This window comes from Gymnoscopelus microlampas (genome assembly GCF_963454915.1).
Source record: "Gymnoscopelus microlampas genome assembly, chromosome: 2".
Lineage (NCBI taxonomy): Eukaryota > Metazoa > Chordata > Actinopteri > Myctophiformes > Myctophidae > Gymnoscopelus > Gymnoscopelus microlampas.
The window spans coordinates 22,412,757-22,436,808 of record NC_139939.1 but is presented as its reverse complement, the minus strand read 5'-3'; the positions used below and the strand labels follow the sequence as shown (position 1 = coordinate 22,436,808).

The following is a 24,052-nucleotide window of genomic DNA, read 5'->3' as shown; positions in this document are numbered from 1 at the left end:
AGACGGAGCAGGAGGAGCAAGGAGGTCCGAGCAGCACCGCCGGGGGCTCCCCATCTCTCTCCTCGCCGCCTCTTCTCCTCCCGGCGCCAGCCACGGAGTCCAAGACCTCCCCTTGCACCCTCCCTCATCCTCCTCTCACCTCTTCCTCTGCTACCGCTGCTCCTCTTCCTCCACACATCCCAGTCATCAGCCTGGGTCACAGCAAGCCCCCCCTCCCGCTCCCCAACACCCCTCTGACCACCCTTCACCCGATCCCCACGCTGCTTCACGGTCTCACCCAGTTCACGTCTCTGTCAGCAGGCAGCCCTGGAGGCCAGCCTGCCCCTCCCTCAGGGCTGATGCCCCACCAGTACCTGCCCCCACACCCCTTCTTCACCAGGTGAGCTCTGCTTTGTTAGGATTCACCGGGGCCATGGCTGTGTTCCCTCAGCCCTACGTATGTGTTCCCTCAGTTTAGGGCAGTGTTTATCAGCCTTTTTAATTTCAGGGACCCCTAGTTTGATATGCATTAGGCCACGGACCCCCATTTGATTGCCAATTGTCATCTCTGGGACCCTAATCTACACAGTGTTAATTTAACTGAGAGAGAGTGTACAAATGAAATCAAATGGCATCTGTACACTCTCTGACTTACAGATATTATTATGTGTGACATTTTAGTCTAGAACTGAGGTTTGAAACATCATTATTAAAATACTGTACTGTGTATCATAATGCTTTATAACAATAATCATAACACATTATGCATTTTATGACTTGTGAGGTCAAGTATATAATCTGCGTATAAAACTATAATTAGGATTATAAGCACTCATAATGCTTTATTTTGATCCCCGGCTCCACCTGGGTTACTGTCGAAGTGTCCTTGAGCAAGACACTGAACCCCTAGCTGCTCCCGCAAGTTGGTGCCTTGCATGGTTGTCTCTGCCATCGGTGTGTGAATGTGTGTGTGAATGGTGAATGTAATGCACATGTTTGTCTCCAGCGCTTTGGAGAAAGGCGTTATATATTTACCATTTACCATTCTATTAACATAATAGTGTGATGATGAGTCACTATAAGAGGTCATTGGGTTCTTTAAGTCAAGTGTAAAAATAAATTACATTAAATCTATGCAAGAACCACACGGTTTCTGCCTACCTACAGTACACGATCAGAAATGTCATTACTTTACTTAAAACTGCACTATGTAACTTTCCTCTTCTACCCCGGATTTGAACTTGGTTTCCTGCGCAAGTGCTGAAATGTTTACCATTGAGCTAATAGAGCCTGTCTGCTTGCTCAGGGAATACATTGAATCTTGACCTTCAGGTCAAAATTCATGTCGGTCAGATCCTGTGTCTAGGTGAGACATGACCTTTGACACGATCTAAATGTCTCAATAGAAGAGCAGGGAGACTAAATACAACCACCCCAATTGTATAAGTTATATTGTATTAACATACTCTACCATACAGATTGGACAAAATTAAAATGTATTCATAAAAAACATACATAGTGCCGCTTTAAAGCACCCAATGACCACTTATAATTACTTATGATTATAATACATTATAAAATTACTATAATGTATTACAATTATGAGAATTACAATACACTAAAACAATTTTGTTAGTGTCCAGCAATTATGATAATTTAACTTATGTCATTATAACTTATGATTATTGAGATAAAGCATTATTTATATTTATGGGTGCTCATCACTATAATGATAGTGTTATAAGCAGATTATAATGCATCATGTTTATATTGCATTATAAACAGAATTATAGAGAATTTTCTATTTCAGGAATTTTCTATGTATTTTTCAGTCCAGCAAGGTATTTATTGGTTGCATATACCATGCATGCTTTCACACTATGTTTCTCTCCCATTTAGTCTTTTTTTTTTTACAGTTTCACACTGTTTCTATTTTACTAGATAGGATGAGGTGGAATACTGTACTGTAAAACCCTACCATCTTTTATGGCTTCCTGATATGGATAAATGTTTCTAGAAATGATCCGTTAAGTTATATGGTTTTTCAACTTTCTGTTTCATGTGAAACTTCAGACTGTTGGGACTTCATGATATCCCATTGTGATTTATAGTGGTGGTGCAGACAGTTATGGGAATACATTGTGAAACTGACAGCAGGATATGTGTTGCTGTAATGGGCACATCTGCCAATTCTGATGTAATACAGTGTACAGTATACGGCTAATATACAGTTAAACTATTATGTAGTATACACACACATACAGTAGCCTAGTCTACAGCAGAGATGTTTTATATTGTCACTGTTTGGCAGAAACATTGTATCTCTATATATTTCTCCATATCTTTTTAAGTAAATTAAAGCCCTATATTATATTTTGTCGTATGCAAAAGTAGTAAAAATAGTCGACAAGACCAAATATGTCACATTGCGGCGCGTTGTGAGCTTGTAGATATTTTTTTATAGTTTCGAACGATTTTGAAAAGTGTCGAAATGGCTTGAAAACTTTTGCCTACAATTACATGCTCAAAATAGGGATCCCAGGTTGAAAATGGTTAAATCTGTGTGTGGGTCTTTTTAAATATTTAACTAATGAAGAGAGCTTCTGACTAAATAATAACTAGATTGGATCCATTGGAACACATGTTCGTAGTAACGATTATTTAGGACATACATACACCTGACAGCGACAATATGTTTTATATAGTGTTATCAGCATACATTTACCTTTTTTATCACTTTTTTACCATTATGCAAATGAAGTTTACAACAATAAAGTTAACTAAAGTACACTAAAGAAAAAAACTAAAAACAACTAAACTAAACTTAATCAGGCACTGAAGAAAGGCAATCAATGGCATGGCAGCTCCCACAGCCGTTATCAAACCGCATTGTTCATCTATTTCAGTCAGCCAAGCAGGATTTTCAAAACAAGATTCTCTTAAGGAAGGAGCCCCAGTGCAATGGAAGTGCAGCGAGTATACATCTGTCGTTTTCCCATCTGTCATGGAGATCTGGCAATAAATCTCTTCTCTTTCTCTCTCTCAACCCGGTTTGTAAGCAGGAAACATTGATCTATTCTATACCCTAGAAGTAGAATAGGCTAGTAACCAGGCTTAATGACACTGGCCTCCCTCTCTGCATGCACGCTCAATCAACGCCACAGCATAATCACACCACAGTTAATGGGTTTTGCCATTCTCTCCCCAGCGCCATCCATCCTTTGGCATTCATCCCAATTTAGGATCATTCAACCACTTTCAACCTGCCGTCCCTATTTTGGACATGTCATAGGCAAATTAATAGTAGATCTAGAAGCTGCGACGTGTTGTGATCCTGTAGATCTGCTATTTACGCCATGAGACACTTTCCTATAACCCTGTTTCATCTATTTTTCAAGTATGAAATAGGGTTTAAGTGGTTTTAAAGGGTGCTTAGTTACAATGGTTAAACATGTAAATTGCTACTATATTTGGTTGTACAGTATAGTTCCATACTGGAGTGATTTGTTTAGTCATTTATTTAAAAAAAAATCCCATACTGTGTTTTCCCCATACCATTATCACTCTGTTTTATAGTTCTTTCCTAGGTCCCTCAAACAACTATGGCATTTTCAGCAACAATCGGATCAAGAGAAGGCCTTCTTCCCATTTTGAGTTGGAGATCAATGATTGTAAGATTTGCTGTGTCAAACACTTAGTCTGAATGAGGTGTGTGAGAGGTGTGTGTCCACTCAAGTGTGTGTGCGTGTGTGTGTGTGTGTGTGTGTGTGTGTGTGTGTGTGTGTGTGTGTGTGTGTGTGTGTGAGTGCAATGCATGGGCATGTGGTGGTACACAGCAGAATCTTCGGTGCTAATTTAACTCTGTAAAATGTACTCAAATGGTCCTTACGGGTCTCTCTCTCACTCTCAGAGTTAAATGAACACTGAGGATTATACTGTGTGTGCTTATGAAAATGCTGCAATAGGCATGTAGAATGAACATTAACAATCTGCTATATACCATATGCATGTTTGTGCAGTTTATTCGTCTCCCCCGGCAGGCCCTCCTCAGAAGCTGGCTCGGCGCGTCTTCACCAACAGCCGTGAGCGCTGGCGGCAGCAGAACGTGAACGGGGCTTTCTCGGAGCTGAGGAAACTCATCCCCACACACCCTCCCGACAAGAAGCTCAGCAAAAACGAAATCCTCCGACTGGCAATGAAATACATCAACTTCCTGGTCACCCTCCTCAATGACCAGGCGCAAGAAAAGACACTGAGTTTATCGGAGGATGAGGCTGGGGAGGAGAGCCCGAAGGACGAGTTGGACAGCAATGAACTGAGTCCCCTTTTTCAGCGTGACGCCTCCTCTCCCTCCCAGTGCGCCCCGCTTGGTGCTGCCCAGCCTGCCTTAGTGACCACACTCAGAGACAGAGACTCGACTGATTCAGTCATTGCCCTCGCAACCTCCCCAGTAACCTCTAGCTGCTACGGTGACACAGACAGCGAGGAGAGCTTCGGGGCTAAGAACTCATTGGTGACCCATGGGATTCTGGGAAAGGTCAAGGGTCAGATAAGGACGGTGGCAGCCACAAATGATGAACGATGACATCATAGGACATCATGGAACGAATAGTGCGATCAGTTGAGAGTTACGGTAAACGTCAGACTGGATAGATGGATAGATACAGCAGATGGACAACTGAGACAATGGAATTGATGTCGGTCTCTGTACTGAAAAGCTGCAATTTCAGCTCCCAAGTTGTGACAAAGAGAGCTTTTTTTTGTGATGAAATATTGTACATGTAGTTTTAACTGTGTACGTTTCATGTGATGTGCAAACTAGACTGTGAGGCTTTGTGTTTCTGGAAACAACTGGTTAGCTACATACGGGTATGTGAAGGGGTGTAAAAAAACATAGAAATATTAGTGCTTCGAATAAAAATGAGGCCAGCATGGTTATGTTTTAGGTTGTGTATCTGCAACATAGTAAACCAATAATTACAAAAAAATACCAATCACAGGTTCATATGATTGGGCAATATCTCTAGCTGGATTTAGTTGGGACGAACATATCAGATTTCTAACTCAAAAGTATGTTTAGTCTCATGGTCTAAACTGAAAAACCTCTTCAACCACTTAAACCCTATACTTAGTTAACCAGGTTCCCGAGGGCTCTATACTAGGTCCCTTAGCATTTCCCTCTACATCAAGTCCACTCGCAAGGCCCTATTGCCCATCCATTGTCATATCTGGGAATGATTGCTGTAGTCCTCAACAATGTCAACATCATCATCATCATCATCATCTCATAGAGGTAGTCTATCATAGGCTGCATTCTCTAGTACAAATAATGACATCAGAGAAAACTTTAGCCATTAAACCTTACATAAAATGGAAAATTGCCTATTTTTACAGAATGTTCTCCCCAGAATAGATGTGCTTCTCGGACTAGAACTTCAACGTGCAATGGAACACTACAGTGCTCATTTGTGCCCAAAGTGAGATGAAATTCCAGAAACTCCAATGGCAGACGTGCATTGATTTAACTGTGTTGCAGTTTTTGATGTTCCCTATTGTTCCTATTTCTTTTGTTTGACAAGGAGGGGTGAGGGTCCCTCCCGGCTTTGGCGGACGTTGTGACACACTTGTACCAGACAGAAATAAAGCGTGCTTTAGTTTGCTGTTCCGTATTCAACATCCTCTTATTGCACTCCAAAGACTGCCTCTTGTCAGCATGATTTCTCAACTCTTCCAAAGGTTTTTACTATCAGCAGTTTAGGAAAGAGACATGTTATATCACAGTGTTAAGTAAGCGTGGCTCTATGCAAAAGGTTCATAACAGCCAATTAGATTACATTAAAAAACAAGATAAATAATATATCTCATTTATATTCTTTTCCCAAAGAATGAAAATGGGCTACGATCCAAGGATGCCTACTAAAAAAATACAGATGGCTACAAAAAAAACTTGCAAGAATGCTTCCAAAAGCAGTATATCCCATTCACAACCAAACCCAGCCAAAAAACACTTAATCCGTCATCAGGCATTACATTTAGGATACGGAGTGAATAGCCACAGCCCTACGCATTCCCTCTGTGTTGTTTGTTTGGGTTGTTCTGTAGCAGACAGATTGATTACAGTGTTGGTTTTAACAAGAAAGAGAGGGGGGGGGGGGGGGTTTAACATCACCACTGAAAGGGTATAGGCAAATATAAAAGGTATATGATCTGACACTGACCAGCTGGACATTCACGGGAATTTATTTTTCTGTGTAGTTTTTCCATGATTTGACCATGAGAATCCCTGGTGGAAAAAAAACCTGCACTGCTCACCTCAGTTTGATGGGGTGTTTGTTTTCTTTCCCCCTCAGTGCAGCTGTTTTAGGGAGGGGTGTTACAGTAGATGTGTGTGTGTGTGTGTGTGTGTGTGTGTGTGTGTGTGTGCGCGTGCGTGCGTGCGTGTGTGTGTGTGTGTGTGTACGGTATGTGTACAGTACATGTGTTAATGTGTATGATCATGACAAAGCGCACGTGCATTAGGTGTAGGTGGATGTGGTAGACAGTAAAAGCGAGAGATCGATTGCCAAAGCGACATGGTTTGGTGTGTGTGGTTGAGTGTCGGGGGGAGGTTAGGGTGGATGTGGGACTGAGGTGGTGGGTAGGGGCCGGAGCACAACATTGAGGCCCAGAACGCTCTGTGGTGACGGTGGTATGTGTCCCTAGCAGGTCAGGTGGCCCGGAAGCGCCAACAGTTAGTGCTGTCTCATTGACGGCCAACGAGTTTCCTGGAAGGGTGGGTGCTGTGTGTGTGTGTGTGTGTGTGTGTGTGTGTGTGTGTGTGTGTGTGTGTGTGTGTGTGTGTGTGTGTGTGTGTGTGTGTGTGTGTGTGTTGGTGGATGGGTGGGTCTGTTGTGGCAACTGCCACATGGAATAAAAGAGAGCAACGGAGGGACAAAGGGGAGAAAACATCTCTAAAGACCCTGGCCGCTACTCTCCCAGTCCTGCACTGCACAACAGGAAGAGCTTGTTGCATAACTCTTCTACCAATACTACCCCTGCCCATGGTGGCAATGTTTGGCCATCAACACTTAACACACATGCACGCACACATGCATACAAAAGTAGAATACTGGAATTACAGGAAGCAGTACATGAGGGATTTATAGTAAGAAAAAGTAAAATTAGGGCTGGGCAATATATAAAAATAATATTGACATTGTGATTGATATCTAGGTTTTTGTAAAATCGCGATATGGTTTTAATCATCACTTAAGCACTATTTTACACTTTCAATATTACTCAAAAAAGTCAGGAAATAGCCTATCTGCAAGCTTAAGACAAGTTGTGAGCTTGCAGATCGGCTATTCCCCCCCCCCATCGCCCAGACAGTATTGTGACGCAATGGTTCATTGCTGCTGGAGTTACCAGACATAATTTCATTGAGTGCTTACAACTCAAATAAAGCGTCTCATATATTCTTTGTTGGCAGTGAGTGGATTTATAGTTTTCCCACCTTTTTATTTTGTACATCACTAGTTGGGCTTGTACAGTATGTGGAGTAGGGAGGTTAGTGGGGAGCTGAAATACTCTATCATATACTGTATACTTGTAATAGCAGAGGCCCAGCAGGGAGATGGTAGACAGCCTGGGACCCAGAGATAATGTCCTCCTCTCCCTGCAACCCTCTGCCGTGCCCCTTTTGCCACCAAGACGACCTGCTTCATCCTGACCCAGAAATACCAGTTTCTGGATTTCATCGTGAATTGCATCATACATCATTCACATAACTTAGTATGTGTGTCCAATTGAAGGTTGTACTTAATGTAGCACTGACCTTCTTGCGGCCATTGCAAGCAATTCAGGTTTCTGAGGCAGTAGAGATTGGAAACATGGTCTGCAGCAGGGAAGAGATTGAGCAACGCAGACTAAAATGAATGTGGTAAAGAAATCATGAAATTGTCGATTAATTTGCCCATCAGAATGATGATTTCGCATTTTCTGGGTCTGATGTAAAACGATACAAAGCACACTCCTTGGTACCTTTAACCCTGACATCCCTATTTTGAAAGAACATTTAAATTATTTTGAAAATAGCTGATCTAAAAGCTCACAAAGTGTCCCGACACGTTGTTAATTTGTAGATAATAGGGCTTAAGTGGTTAACCTGAAGGTGAAAGATAGATAATTGAAGCCAGAATGGAATATAAACAGTCATAATAATCCAACAGATGAAGAAATGAAAGAAATGACTTAGTTTTCTTTAATTATGCAGTAAGGAACTGTTGTGTTAAGTAGTGACAGCATAATAAGCAAGCAAACACATTAAAACTAATGTTGACAGAATAATGTAAAGAAATATTTGACTTCAAATCAAAGTTTGCATTTCTATGTAGCTTTTTAATTAAGCCATTAAGAGGAAAAATTATATACGTATGTACTATTGTTCACGTATGATAGTTACTATATCACTAAATACACTTCCATTACATTACTAGATGCATTTAAATTAGTATTTACATGCTATACTGTATCATATCCGTTTCCATCCATTTAATTATAAGCAATTATTACAAATTAGTAAATCAATAGTTGAAGCAGCAGCAACTGAGTTTATCTGGGTAGTGGTTTGTGTTTATTTTACTGTGTTTTAACCTGAACAATGCATCTGTGAGAGGCTGTTTCATTTTGAAATATTTCAAGCTCAACAATTTATGCATTTTATAAACATTACCTATCTTATGACTTATGATCAATTTCCTATCTTTCATTCTGTCTTCAGTTGTTTTTCTCCACTTTTCGTGAGTGACTCCATGCCTTCATCTACTGTTTCCCCCACATGTTTTGATGCATCATTACATTTTTCAGTTTGGGTGTTTTTACGATATTTTCGTCTGCCCACTTCAGTAACCACAGAACCAGTCGTTGCCCCAACAGCGCCCCCAAACATCCCCCCAAAAAATACTCCCAACATAAGACCCAACAATGCACCTACTACTACCACAGGGATCTTGTTAGTGCAACTTCTGACTTTATCCCATATTGAACTCTCAGTCACTATTTTGGCCCCAGATCCCACTTTCCCCCACACTGGACTCTGTGCCACCCTCTTTGCCCCGGCACCAATCCCAGCTCCAACCCGCATGGAACCATCTGCCACCATTTTGGCTCCAGTTTTGGCCCCAGCCCCTACTTTCCCCCACATGGGACTCTGTGCCAAATTCTTTGCCCCAGTTCCAATTCCAGCCCCGACTCTCATGGAACCGTCAGCCACCATTTTGGCCCCTGATCTGGCACCTGACCCGACCTTCTCCCAAACGGGACTCCCTGCCACCGCCTTTGCTCCAGATCCTACCCGAGTAGAACTGTCTGCCATCGACCTTGGAACCTTCTGCCCCTGACACTTCTCCCACACCGAATTATCAGCCAACAGCTTGGGGACCATCCTCGCCCCGGACTCAACCTTCTCCCACACGGAGCGAAGGAGTGAAGGAGACAGCATGGAGAGTGAAATCTCAGGGAGACTCTCCAGGTTCATGGCGCTCACGCTCCTCTCCGCTTCGCCCCTCGTTTCTTCAATCTCATCCTCTCCCTCCTCTTCCTCGGTTAGGGGCTGCAGGGAGGAAAGGAGCGCCGGCCTTTTAGTGCCATCCTCTACTCTCTCTCCTTCCTCTGTCTGTCCCCTCTTCTCCTTGGCGATCTCCACCTGTCTCTGCCTCACTTTGTCCTCGGCTTCTTGAAATGCGGGGGATGAATAAAACCCTCCTCCTGCTTCTCTAACCGTCTGCTCCACTTTCTCCAGCAGCTCTGCCACACTCCTCCTCTCCTCCTCCCCTCCTCTTTCCATCACGTGGAACCTGTCCATGCATTTTTCTACCAGTTTCAACAGATCCCCCCGCTGACCGGCGATGTACTCCTCCACGCCACCGTCTCCTGCCTTCCCGCTCTCCCTAAGCCGGTCGACGTGCGTGAAGAGGACCACGGTGTGTGAGCGGACTGCCTCGGGACCAAAAATGGCCTCCAGGGCCCGTAAGGCCTGCAGCTCGGTTCGGGCAGGCTGGTCCACAGGGACACATAGGAGGAAGGCATGGGGGCCCGGGGCAGACAGTGCAATGCAAGAGGAGATCTGTGCTCGTACCTCGTCTGGAGTGCGCTCTGACTGGAACCAGTCCGGGGTGTCCACCACTGATACCTGGAGGGAGGAGAGACGATTGTCACTGAGAGAGGAAAAAGCAACATCCGCACCACAGTTTAATGCTCCGAAGGATTTAGTGTGCAAAAGCAAAGTGTTTCCTTTGGCACAGTAAGGTCATCGGAGCATTAAGCTGTTGTGCAGACTTTTTTCTTCTGATGCTGATTACTTACTTTGTCCTGCATCCAAGTCAAAAGAAATGTTTATATGGACGTGCATAACATTTCCTTTTGAAACTGGGAAGGCACTTTGACCTTGAAAAATACAAAACATTCATCCTCAAATGAGAAATACATGCAGATTGACCTAAACCTGTCAGAAGCACGGCGATGAATGCCAATTAACAGTCGCAACGCAACGTGTTGTGAGCTTGCAGACTGGCTCTTTTTCAAAATGTGTATTTTTTTTAAAAGTGGTTAAATACTACAAACACATTTCCCAGTCACTTGATTGAGCTACTGACCATTCTTCCCGCAATCAGCGCCCTCCTCTTCTCACACTCCAGAGTGACTGCAGTGAGGCTGTCTGCCCACGACACAAACACCTTCTGACCCAGGATGATGTTGCCCGCTGCACTCTTCCCAGATCCAGACCGCCCCAGCAAAATCAAACGCACCTCCGGAGCAGAGGAGGAGGAGGAGGGTGGGGAGGAGGCAAGGGTGGGTGAATAAGAGGAGGAGGAGGTGGGAGATGCCTCAGGAGAAGATCTCTCGTCCAGGCTATTGATTCTATGGTGAACTGAAAGAGACAAGGAGAAACTGGGAGAATTACTTCAGTGTCCGTTACTAAACAACATTTGTAACCTTCATTTAGTTTGCGCTGAAATGTTCTTTGACCTGTACTATTGCCAACGTTATGTTTTTATCTTTATTCTTCCATTTTTTTAAATTATTATTTTGATCACATCCAGTATTATCATTATTATTATCTTGTTGTGATATCGTATTGCTGCAGTTAACACAGTCTTGCGGAACAACATTTTGCTGGTTGTATGACTCAGAACTTGTATGACTCAAAATAAGAGAAAGTGTTCCTCGGAGCTCAGGTCTCCACCAGGTCAGGTAGGTTAAATTGTGGCCCTGCAATGTTTGGAATTTGCCCAATCAGGATGGAATATGAAATATCTGACGGATCCGCCTTGATCACTTGACTATAGAGATAATGTGTACCGATTTACATGATGTTTGGATAACATTTAGAGTGATAAAAAAAAACGTAATGCAAATGAGCGTGCAAAGTTTCACCACAATCGGATGCTGCGTTCATGATTTGCTGCATTTTGTTGAAAACAGCCACTCATGCAAACTTTAGATGTCAATCTTAGCCAATCAGGATGGAATATGAAAATATGGAATATCCAGATCCCTTGATCACATGACTATAGAGATCATGTGTACCGATTCGCGTGAAATTTGGATGAAATCTGAAGGAGTAATATCAAAACATGTGGTGGCGCTATAAAAGGCAGATGTGGAAAATACAGGGCAAAGGTTTTTCCTTGGTCTCTAGAGAGTGCGTATACAAAGTTTTACATAGATCGGTGCAGTTATAAAAACAAAAACGCTTGTTTTCTGGAATCTAATAAGTCACACAAAAGGAGTCAGTCAATTCCTTGTACTTACAAGTAGTGATAACTTTTTCAGTTGGTTTGACCTCTGATAGTTGTGAGAGTAGGGCACCATCTAGAGGGGGAAACATGTCATGATACATTTTTTGTCAACAAGCATTCTCTTCTTTTCCTTGTGTCCTAGTCTAGACTATTGGCTAATTTGGCAATTCTGCAGCTGATGTGTTTCGATTTTTAACAACTTTCAACCTGGTGGTTATCATTATAGGTGAACATTAAGTAAAAAAACAACAACTTGTAGATCAGCATAGGCTATTTGTGTTTATCTGTATTACTTTATTTGATTATAAGCTAAATATTGTCAAAAAGAAACTGATTTGGGGCTTTAATCAACTCTAAGTTGTTCTAATATATTTTTCACTTTTAATTATTCACAAAATATGGGTCAAAAGTCAGGACCAAAATCAGGTCGGGTTCTAATATAAAGATTTGGCCAGAGAATAATGAAGTTGACACAGTTTGGAACCACCATTAGTATTTACCTGTATTTAGTCTGAAACTGGGGCTCCTCTTGACCTGCATGCTGTCATTTTGTGGGTTTGACTCTGGTGCTGTGGCTGAAAGGAGACCATTACCCACTGATGTCACTGTCTCCTGTACCTCCCCTTCCTCTCTTCTCCTCTGCTCTAAGGAAGTGGTGCTGCCATGTCTGTCTCTAACTCCCTTATCTGTCCGTCTGTCTGCATCTGTATCGTATCTCAACTCTACTGCCTCATTCTTTTCCTGCACCATTCCTCTGTGTGCTTCTCTACGTTCATTCTCTCCTCCTTTCACTTTTTCCTCAATTTCTCTCTGCTGGGCTGTTCTCAAGTAGTATCCTCCATTCTTCTTCCCCATGTCCTCTATCTGTAAAAACAAATTAATTTATTTTAACATAAGAATGTCCCTTAAACGTGTGCTTTGGAATGAGCAACACTCAGATGTCTTTATATGTGCATACATATAAAGAATGTGTTTCCAGCAAAAACACAAATGCACATCAGTGTTCACCGCTTACCTTCTCTAGCAGACGGCGGACTTGCTCCCGGTCGTGTCTTTGTCGATTGTTAAGTACGTGGTACCTCCCCCCACAGCGCTCGATCACCTCCCTAAGACCTGGGTCCTCTTGCTGCAGATAGGCCTGTGAACCACAGTTAGGTATTCACGACACAAGCCACTCAAGTCATACACAAATACATACAAACATATACAGTATATACATATACACACATATATATATACATATATATACCCCCACACACACATATACATAACCCCACACACACGTGCGTGGTTATGTGTATGTACATACACACACACACACACACACACACACACACACACACACACACACACACACACACACACACACACACAGTATATACATATAGTGCACACAATAAATGTTTTATGTGCACTTCACATTCCTTTCCCTGAAAAGCTGATTTATTTATTTGTTAATTTCTTCAGCAGGACGCTACTCCATTTCATTAACCTTGTATTGTATTTACTCTCTGACTTACAGGTTAACAACCACTGTGTAGTAGGGTAATAGAGCGTTTTCAAAAGTGACATCAAGTGGGCTTATACATCTGTAATACCTCGGCGGTCCGGAACATCAGGTAGTCCCCACAGGTGAGCAGAACCAGGGTGTGGTCCAACACCCCCTCCCCAAACACCTTCTCTAGCTCCGCTGGCACACGACCCTCAACCTGCCACCATCACCACAAGAAGGCATGATTAGAAGGAGAAGAAAAAACAAGCTTTACTTTCATTAAACAAATCTCTTACACGCGTGGCTCTGCAAGACACTTGCCGTCTATGAGAGGGAAAGCAACACTGTAGCGTAAATCGGGGGTAGACAACCGTAGGCATCGATGCCACCATCAGCACGAGGTCCCCTCGCATTTGCGAGCCATTTATCTCCTGCACATAATAGTTCCTCCTATTCACGCAGCCTATCCTATGTAGTTTTGTGTACAGTACACTAGTCACTTATGCGAATGAAGACCATAGTTACACACACACACACACACACACACACACACACACACTTATCATATACTGTATATCATACTTGATGAACCAACCTCTGTGAACTGGCCAACTGGCACCAGCAGTAGAAAAGCATGTGGACCTGGTGACGTAAGTGTCAACGCCCGCTCCGTCTCCTTCCGAACGTTTTCCCCCACATGCTCCCCACTCCAGTACCACCGTGGTGCCTCCACCAAGGTGAGCCTCCTCCTCTCAGAGGAGCCCTGTCGTATCTGGCAGCTCCTGGAGGCATCAGAGGAAGAGACGGGAGACAGCTGGCCCAGGATGGTGTCTCCTGATGCAGTCTTTCCACAGCCAATGTTCCCCAAGAGGACGAGCCGCAGCTCTGTCGCTGACGACCCATAGACGTTTCCACTATGGTCTTTATTCATAGCTAGAGGGAAAGGAGAGTGAAGGCAGGTGACATTAAGATACGATCAGAGATTTCTTACTGTGAGGCCCTGTAGGAGCGGAGTTGTCTAGAAGAGGGTTTTCTTCCACAACAGGTTTTGTGCTTTTAAAACGTACATTTTACTAGGAACGCCCCGGCCCATTTGGGGTCAATGCTGTCGGGAACGATGCAAGAAGTTCCATTCATACTGCTATGCGGCACAAACATGACGTGAAGCCGACGGTTTGGACACATTTTGTGACACACACAAGATTCTGTGAATTGTAGTATAGATAGAATATAAGATACAGGAAGTCAATGGAGGTCAGATTGCGTTTTGAAGACCTGCACATGAATCATAGTTATAGTTAGGTAGGTAGGTAGAATAAGGGCAACAAGACAGAGGGTGTGTTAAATGTATGTTAATACATGTGGTTGTAGCCTGAGGCTTGTTTCTCACACACGTAACCTTCTGGCAAACCACTGTAGTGGTTTGCCATAAATTATGTCATAATGAAACTAGAAAAACAGAACTCAACTGCCCTGAAGTAAGATTGCCTTCCATGACAACGAAAGCTACACAGAATTAAACTTGTTAGACTTGGAGGGAGTTGAATGTCTTAGCATTTGTAATGTCTGTCGGTTGTCAATGACAATGTGCCAGTATGCAGCTATCCTGTCTTCAAAGTATTTATATTTTTTTCAGGTCATTCTTACAGTCTCCCTTTCATCTATTCTATGCCGTTTCATGTGGTGCGCCTGATTAAACAACGACTGTGGTAATTGATAATGCCCCAGCTCCTGTTTAGCAGCATTTCATTTAATTAGAACACCCGTTTCCTTTTTACATCCTCCATGGTTTGCATGAGTGAACTGTTATTGGCTACACCTTGTCAGTCAAGTTAAACAACATTCTATCTTGACCACCTTCCATTTAGATTGATATGCACAAATGCCGATGCTCCTCCTACCAACACGTACACAAACACATCAACACCCAGGGCTATGAACGCAGAATCCCACAATACTGTGTTTCATGAAGTTTTAAACATCACACACCATTTAGAGTTAAATTTAGCCTCTGTATAAACATATCTTGGTCCTGGACACGATGACTAAATGACTAAATCCATGACTAAATCTGTCATTCCATATCATTATCCTGGAAATACACAATTTGCTATTCCAAGGATTCATGACACCAATAGAGAACAAATAAATGCCTCATCAGTGTGTTCACCGCCCCATAATAAATGGTATACTCACTCAAAATTGTATGATTATCAGCTTGTATCCTTGTCTTCTCTATTTGTTGTGCTCAGATGAACTTTACTGGATCTTAATTATCTCACCCACTAGACACTGTATATAATATTTATCTCTGGAGCAGAGGTTTATTTCCCACCACCTTCTACATTCAACAGCCCTTACAGGTGTGTCACAGTGTCAGAGTCACCTGTCTAGCAACTCCAATATGTCCACGCCTCATTCCCTTTCCCCCCCTCTCCCTGTCTTTCTCACACACAGCACATTTTTTGTGCATTCATTGTCTGTAAGCTGTTTATCATTCCATGATGGGGTGGAGAGTAGTAACCTGGGCCACATGTGAGTCACTCTACTCAAGCTCCACACCCATGTGGATTTGATTTTTTGTAAGGACCATACCAGTGGTCTGGAATTATTTAGCCCATTGACTATGACTCACAATATAATTGACGTTACTACCGACCATTAACAAATCATAATGTGGTTTGTTTGATTTCCAAACTTACTTGAGATGATCGAGAACACTAAATATCTTTGCACGATTACTGTCAAAGATACATTACTGGATTTTAAAGGCGCAGATTTGAAAATGTCCCAGCAGAAGAGATTGATTTACAAACTAAATTCAAATGTCCATGACTTATTAAGAGCAGAATTATATACAACCAACATTGACTCAATTATTCTTCTAAATTCAGTAGCATTTGAATGACTTGGATAAATCGTAAAGAAATTAAAAATAAAGCCATCAATGGCTATGTTCCTTTAAGTAAAGTTCATGATTATCAATAGCTGGACTGGCCCTGCAGAAATTATACAAGTTAGCTTGTTGAAAAACAAGCTCTGAATGGCAACAGTATTTTCTTCTTAAAAATATCCTTCTATGCATGTCAACAGTATTTTCTTCTTAAACAATATCCTTCTATGCAAAGATCAATATATTTAGCCAAGAACTGGTCCTTCACATAATGACCCACACTTAACATTTCAAGCTTTGGTTAGTTTAAATAAGCTTAGGTTCACTAACCATAGCTTCAGTCATCTAGTAGCTAGAAGGGCAAACATGTTTTTACAGTAAATGGGCACTGTTGTCTAAAACAGTGGTTCTCAAACAGTGGGTCGGGGGACCCATTTTTGGGTTACAGATTATTATGGTCGTGATAATATTTCAATAGATTTTCAAAAATGGTCCAAAAACAAATTTCTGAAATTTTTCAAAAGAATTTCAGAAAACAAAATCCATACATTTAAAACACAAGGTGAAAATAGCAGATCTACAAGCTCACAACATGCCGCATTGTGACATGTGAGCTTGTATATCTACCATTTTCACTATTAAATAGGGCTTAAGTAGTTGATTCATAACATTTTAAACATTTAGTTTGGGAACCACTGGTCTTAAACACTTGATGAACTTGAGTTGAACAAACACACACAACCTCAACATACCAGCTCTAAGCCAATCCAAATGTTCCTAGCACGGATCAAAAATTCTATTTATAGTTGACAAGGAAGAAATGATCACCTACTAGATATTCATAGTGTTCAAGGAAGTTCAATAAAGCATGTTGTAAAGAAAATACTTTTGAGAAACAAAAAATGTTGTCCAACATTATTATTGTTAACTCAAAGTTTACATGAAAGAATGCATTGTACAAATCAACTGATGTTTCCTTCAGTTCCCCTATTTTCGAAAACAAAGGGGATTCTTCTCTAAAGAATTAAAAAAAAAAACTTAAATATCTCATAATGTTCCAACTTGCTGTGTGCACCCAACAAGGTCTCGGTCAGTCACAAGCCAGGCATCACATAGGCGATGTTGTCCAGAGTATCAGCCTTAAAAGTATGCAAGAGAAAAAGGAAATAAGTCATTTCTCCTTAATCACACAAGGTACTGGCAGTTTAACCATTTTGCCACATATACAATACAATGTATATACATATAGCCAGGTCTTACTGTGTGCAAGTTGCAACTTCTCTCACCAGTGTGTGTTGCGAGCAACTCCTGAGCTCTGGTATTTGTAATGTGAGGCAGGTTAGAGGAGCCAGGGAACACAGAAGAGAGTCCAGGAGCAAAGACAGGCCACCAGACACCCACAGCAGCTTCTATAGACGTAGGACAGATATTAGCCATGTTCCTCTAAAACTTGAACCCATTAAGACCTGAGGCCGATTCTACAAATGCCTTCTAAACCAGTAGTTCTCAATTGTTTCCGTGCCAAGGACCCCGAAATTGATACTGTTAGCCACAGACTCCCCCATCTGAAAATGTTTTGTGCCAGGGACCCCCAGAAGAGAAGATTTGTGTTAAAAAAATCAAAAATGTTTAAAAATAGCAGATATGCAAGCTCGCAGCGCGGCACGAAGTGACGCGTTGTGAGCTTGTATATCTGCCGTTTTTGAATAGCCAATGCAAAAATCTAAAATGACAGATGCTTTCCAGGTTTACCAAGAGTCATGTATAGTTGGTGTCTTCACCAAATCTCACGTCTTAATTTGAAATCTTTATAACTTGCTATTGTCCAAGACATGTGGAAATGGTTGAAAACATGTTGAAATCCAAGCTGAAAGTTTCCATTTTGTAGGTCCATTTTAAGGGTTTAGCAGGACAGTGTCAAAATTGGTCTTCTTTACACTCACGTTGGTCTCCTGGAGGTGTTGTCCAATAAGGGACAAGGACTCTCCCAGCAGGTGTAGGTGAGCAGCAACATTGGCAGGGCCCAGGTCAATGCACTCTGGAGGAGCCCAGGCACCAGCTTTTGGGCTGTCTGAGGCAGAGGTGGTGGGACAACACAAAGAACTAGCTGGACTACCGATGTTAGACATCAATGCACTATCTGGGTACTTCAATGGATCAGCAATGTGTGTCACTGAATTAGATAATGACAAGATTGGATACTCCAGGTGGTTTACTGGACTGGCAATGGAGCCAACTGGACTCTTCATGTGGGACTCGGCTACACCGTCTTGATCATCTGGATATTCCCAGTACTGTGGCAGGGAACCCTCATTTACCTTTTAAGAATTTAAGAAGCAGAGAGAGGGGGAAAAGGTTCATATGTCATCCCCCACCAGTGATGTAGTCCCACTTTCATTTCAGCATCAATTCATTCATTAACACTCTCATTTATTATTGTGCACACAGCATCTACAGCTGATACACTCCAATGCTCTTGCACAGCATGCCTATAACATTTTGTAGTAGCCTAAATCCAATCTAGTTGCGTCAGTGAATACACAGGGCTGAAATACTGTGTAGCTGGACCCCTGGTGCCCTCCCCAAATCTGCTTTAATCATATCAACATGTGTGCCTTCTCTCTCTCTCTCCTACACGAACACACATTTAAACTGAGAGACGTACAAACACATACTGTACTTTATAATGAATGTCTTTTGTATTGCCAGGTTGAGCCTGTATAGCTCAGTATCATTAGCTGAACTGAATGAAAGGTTTACATTATGAATTGAGTCTAAAGCCCTTGCCAGGTACCTCTTTGTCATCATCTTTCTTTTCTGGCATCACAATTTATCTCCTGGCATAGAAAGGAAATTCACTCCAACTATTCGTGTTACAGATGCGGTGTGGTGTTACACTGCATTTGGTTACTCATCAGATTCTGTGACCTCCCCTCACTGCAGAGAAGGAAGATGATTCGGATGTGTAACTAAAACTAAGTGTAACAAATGCAGTGACAACTGAGACATACTTTCCCACCTCCCCATGAACGGCACACTTTTACTAAAGCAACAATGAAGATCTATCGTTTTCTTCCTTCTTTCCATCTGGTGTTTCCACACGTCTTGACTTGGTGATTATCATCTGTTTCAACAAGATCTGTAGTTTTATTCCTCAACATCTTGCCCTCTGGGGTTTCCACATGTCTCAACTTTGTTGGTGATATCATCTCTATCCCTGTTTCAACAATTACTTTCACCTGTGCCTTGTTGATTAGATCATCCTTGACTTGAGGCAAAACGTCAGCATTACAGAGACAAACTTGCACAAACACCGTATTAGTACCCCCTCCACTGTCGAAGTGGAGAACAAAAACTTTGGTGTGAAAATTCAGTTCAAAGAACCTGTTGAACTACCTGCTCAATGCTGCCCTCTACTGTACAAACTGCATGCAACAACTTGTCTTGGGAACCAATCTGCATGAAACAAAACATTTGGCACAATATTAACATCTTATACCATAGATGAAAAATGATACAGAAAACCAATAAAGTAACAGCATTAGGATGTACTTCACCTCTTTTTCTTCTTCTTCTACTTCTCCGTTCCCTTCTCCGTCTTGTGGTACATAGTTTGGACAGGCAGGGAGAAAGACAGCAGAATCTTCAGGATCAGCCATGTTGTTGCCTGCAAAAGGTAAATTTTTAGCATAATAGACATACAAAACGCTACTTCACATGTCCTACTATCACAATTCATTAACAATTAGCTACTTAATGAATTTGTTAAAAATACTATTTTACCCCCCACCGCACCAAAAAAGAAGTAAAAACGAAATCATGCTGGTTTCATGAAATATGACAGGGATGGACATGACAGACAGACTAAGCCCAATTATCAGCCTAGTTATCTTTGGCATGTGAAATAGGACTGCAACTATCGATTATTTTCTTAGCGATTGTTCCATCAATTATTCATTTGATTAATTGAATAATTGAGAAGTGCATTATTTGTTTTTTTTATATCATATCAAGTATATCAACAATACCGAAAATAGCCTAGGGTTAGCCTTTACCAGATGGTAACCTCATCAGCTGACTTGATCATACTACACACAAGAATGTTTTAAAGGGGGTGTAAACGATTTTGTTAATAAGTGTTAAAATAGCTCTATATTCCCATAGTACTATCGCTATATAGAGTGTTTGATACTTTATTAACAGTTTGCAATTTGTACAGGTACGATTTAAAATGATTGTTAAAAGGATAACACAAAAAGCCATAGGCGCTTGTTTCCATTGTGGTCCTGTGTATTCGATTCATTATCAGGGTCTCCCCTTCTCTCCACCTCTTATTAAAGCTCCACTATGCAACTTTCCTGTTCCACCCTGGATTTGAACCCAGGTCTCCTGCACAAGTGCAACTTAACTACTGAGCTAACAGGGCCTACCTGTTTGCTCTGGGGAAAACTTTTGACCTTCAGGTCCAAATTTGTGTCAATTCCTTACCGGAATGTTTCTTATTCTTCTTTGGTTCCTGAAAAAGGTGGATTATTAAGCATTAACTCACAAGTCACAATATATACCATTGACTTCCACTGTAGGTGAAACAATAGTTCAATACAGAGACAGGACATACGGGCCTCAAATATGCACAATATAAAATTCCATCAATTCACTCACACTAGCAATTTAGGTCGATTATTAGCAAAAAAAATGCACCACCAGACTGAAACACTTGAACTGGAGTTGAACAACATACACAACCACAACATACCAGCTCTAAGACAATCCAAATAGCACAGATCTAAAATGCTATTTATGGTTGACAAGGAAGAAATGATCACCTAGTAGATATGCATAGATAGTGTTCAAGGAAGTTCAATCAAGTATGTGTGCATGTTACAAAGAAAATACTTTTGAGAAAACAAACATTGTCCAACATTATTATTGTTAACTCAAACTGTATAGAGCGCATTGTGCAAATCAACTGATGTTTCCTTCAGTTCTCCCATTTTCTAACAAAGGGGCTTCTTCTCCAAAGAATCCAAACAAAACTTAAATAGCTCATAATGTCTTGGAGCCTTGGAACAAAACAAAAAAAAGAGCACCACAATTGCTTCCACCATGTTTCATAAACAAACTAGTCTGGTGATATATAGATCGGACCCCTAAAACAAATTGTTTAAGCTATAGTTCTCTGAAAACTACATCACTACCAGACAGCCATTGCATCCCATTATTTCATCATCTTCATGTCCAACCTTATGTCTATTGGTGTTGTATTCCTGATCCTCCTCCTCCTCAACACCCAGCTCTGTGTCATCCAGGTCCTGCATGAAGTCTTTGTAGGAACGTTTTCTCTCCCTCTGGATGCGCCCACTCGCAAGGCCCGATTCCCCATCCATTCTCATATCTGGGAATAAATGCTATAGTCCTTCAAAACAATGTCAACAGCATCATTATCAAGGAAGGCATACACTACTTGGACAAGGTAGGACATAAAAGCAGTCAAATCACCAATGTACAGTAAGTAGCCCGAGATTCTCTTCTCAAAGTAGGGTCCAGGGACGGGGACCCCCAGGGTCCTTGAGGGGGCACCACCGCAAAATGAGGAACGGTTAAACCCCATTCAAATTGTTCCATCCACTATTTGAAAATAGTCGATCTACAAGCTCACAACGTGTCACAACACATTGTGAACTTGTAGATCTTCTATTTTTGAAAACATCTTTTCAAGATCAGTAAACCTTTTGAGTATTGACACTTTACTTTTTTATTTTTGGATACTTATGTTATGCCACTACATTTCAAAGACAAATGATCAAGACTTTGTACTTTTGACTCCACTACATTTCTAGGGTAAAGGTACATCATTAATTAACCAATTGAGCCCCATTTCAAATAAGGTGAAAATAGCCAATCTACAAGCTCACAACGCTTTGTGATGCGTTGTGAACTTGTATATCCGTTTTCACTATTGATATTTGTTTACAGTTTCTGGAAAATCTTTTAATTTTGAGGGAAAACCACATGTAGGCTACTTGTATGCCTATTATTTTAAGCATGTCCAGTAGCCTACTGGACACCCGAGTAGGGTACTTTAACTCAAGTATAAATTTGACAGAGCAACTTTAATTTCTAGTTGAGTAGCCTAGTATTTGACCATCGATCTATACTTTGACTCTAGCCTTGGATCAAGGCTGTCATAGATTTATTTTATCTATAATAATAACCTGCAAATGTCATAGAAGTCTTTCTTGATCCAAAGGCTACTTTATTTGACTCAAGTACTGGGGTTAAGTACGTCTACTGGCCTATTTGAGAACCACAGAAGGATATTTAACCATGTTGACGAGGTTATGCACGAAAAAGCATATTACGAACATATGCTATTTGAAAACATAACTATTATCTTTTAAAACTGCGTGATTGCGGCCATCAAGCTGTTTAATACATCTCAGAATAAAAATATTGTAGCCATTTTTCTAACCTGAAGGTGGGTTATTTAATTATGAGCTGAGTACGCCCTGCACAGCTGACTCTGTGTGCAACAGAGTGTTTGTTTAGTAGCATAGCCTACCTGGCTTTACACCAAGACGTGTTGTTGTTTTAGGCTATGAGTCTGTCACCATAAAGTTCAAGGTTTGACTCGGAGTGCATTCGCTGTAAGAAATGACAGAGCCGTGTGACTACTTAAAACGCAGTTGAAGCATAAACACCCGAATAAAACACTGCGCAGTTAACCTACACACAATTACTATCATCATCACCTTCAGCTGTGTTAAGGCCTCTGTGAAATGGGTCTAATGATGTTAGTTGCCTACTAGGCCTAATTGACAACTTGGCTGGGTTTATCATGTATTTGTGATTTGTAAATGTGAAAATAGGCGCTCCATCCAGTGTGATGGAAAGTAGGCTAAATAGGCTATACAGCATAGCAGCCTATCCATATATATATCTATGAGCCTATCCACCTGTTTCCTAGGCTTTTCACTGTGTTCCACTTCCTGTCTTTTGATCCAATGAAATCCAATGAAACCGGTCAGATGACTAACGATATCCAATGAAATCCGACAGGAAGTGAAAAACACACAGCCAACAAACAGGTGAATAGGGCATCGCAGTTCCGCCCACTTCCTGGTTCCACTGCAAAATACTCAGTGCATTTTTCCCATTGACATTTCCAAAAATATTTATATCAATTAATTTAAGCTTAGAATCAAGCTATTCAGGGTCCTGGTGAATCATGACCATAAAACGTTTGATTCTGTGAAAAAACGTTTTTGAAAACGGCAAAACAAAGGGTATTTATTAAATATAGTATATCATATCATTAAATATAAAATTTAAAAAATCACAGAAAAAAATGTTTAATGGTCATGATTCACCAGGACCCTGGATGGCTTGATTCTAGGCTTAAATGAATTGATATAAATATTTTTGGAAATGTCAATGGGAAAAATGCATTGAGTATTTTGCAGTGGAACCCGGAAGTGGCCGCAACTGCGATGCCCTATAACTTTACCCAAGTAGGCCTTCTGCAATTTTACTTTAATTGAGCCTTTCCATTTTTGTGGTTGGTAGGCTAGGCTAGCCATTACTCAAATCCACTACTACTACTCAGATGTTGTTGCTTACTTTTTACTCCACCTACAAGTATTTGACAGCCCTTGTTAATTTGCAGATTTAAGATTATTAATACAAAACTTAGTCTACATTATCCGAACATTATTATGCATTATTATAAATTAAGCTACCATGAGCACATCAGCCCCACCTTTAGCTCTGCAACATTACAATTAACACATTAATAATAATGCATTAAATTACTAGCAGAGGTGGGACAAAGTCCCTGTTTTGCAGTCCAAAACTGTTACGAAATACACTCACAAAACCTTTCCAAATGATTTTTAGAATAAAAAACAAAGC

General features: G+C 41.3%; 3 protein-coding genes across 4 annotated transcripts in view; 1 reads left to right on the top strand and 2 right to left on the bottom strand.

The window, feature by feature from the left end:
• The window catches only part of lyl1 (LYL1 basic helix-loop-helix family member), an 8,536-nt gene extending 2,888 nt beyond the window's left edge, over positions 1-5,648 (top strand). The window contains exons 2-4 of one of the 2 annotated variants that reach the window (XM_084042235.1): positions 1-379; positions 3,556-3,650; positions 4,020-5,648. The exon at positions 1-379 is cut by the window's left edge and continues 1,096 nt beyond it. In XM_084042235.1, the coding sequence (XP_083898361.1) occupies positions 1-379; positions 3,556-3,650; positions 4,020-4,564 (1,019 nt within the window). In that variant the 3' untranslated portion in view covers positions 4,565-5,648. Of the gene's footprint in view, positions 380-3,555; positions 3,651-3,998 lie in introns of both variants that reach the window. The other variant, XM_084042234.1, reaches the window with a different exon arrangement.
• A 2,552-nt stretch (positions 5,649-8,200) lies between these two features.
• LOC311062269 (uncharacterized protein) lies at positions 8,201-15,599 on the bottom strand. Its single transcript, XM_084081171.1, has 8 exons — positions 15,445-15,599; positions 13,844-14,181; positions 13,355-13,465; positions 12,772-12,894; positions 12,257-12,620; positions 11,770-11,829; positions 10,611-10,885; positions 8,201-10,147 (listed from the first exon to the last, which is right to left on the bottom strand). The coding sequence occupies exons 2-8, from the start codon at positions 14,177-14,179 to the stop codon at positions 8,723-8,725; spliced, it is 2,694 nt and encodes an 897-aa protein (XP_083937297.1). The 5' UTR covers positions 14,180-14,181; positions 15,445-15,599; the 3' UTR covers positions 8,201-8,722.
• Positions 15,600-16,975: 1,376 nt separating this feature from the next.
• Positions 16,976-22,921, bottom strand: hmgxb4b (HMG box domain containing 4b). Its single transcript, XM_084083939.1, has 8 exons — positions 22,704-22,921; positions 21,385-21,536; positions 20,630-20,657; positions 19,699-19,808; positions 19,538-19,597; positions 18,085-18,459; positions 17,428-17,550; positions 16,976-17,280 (listed from the first exon to the last, which is right to left on the bottom strand). The coding sequence occupies exons 2-8, from the start codon at positions 21,532-21,534 to the stop codon at positions 17,236-17,238; spliced, it is 891 nt and encodes a 296-aa protein (XP_083940065.1). The 5' UTR covers positions 21,535-21,536; positions 22,704-22,921; the 3' UTR covers positions 16,976-17,235.
• Between the last annotated feature and the right edge of the window lie 1,131 nt (positions 22,922-24,052).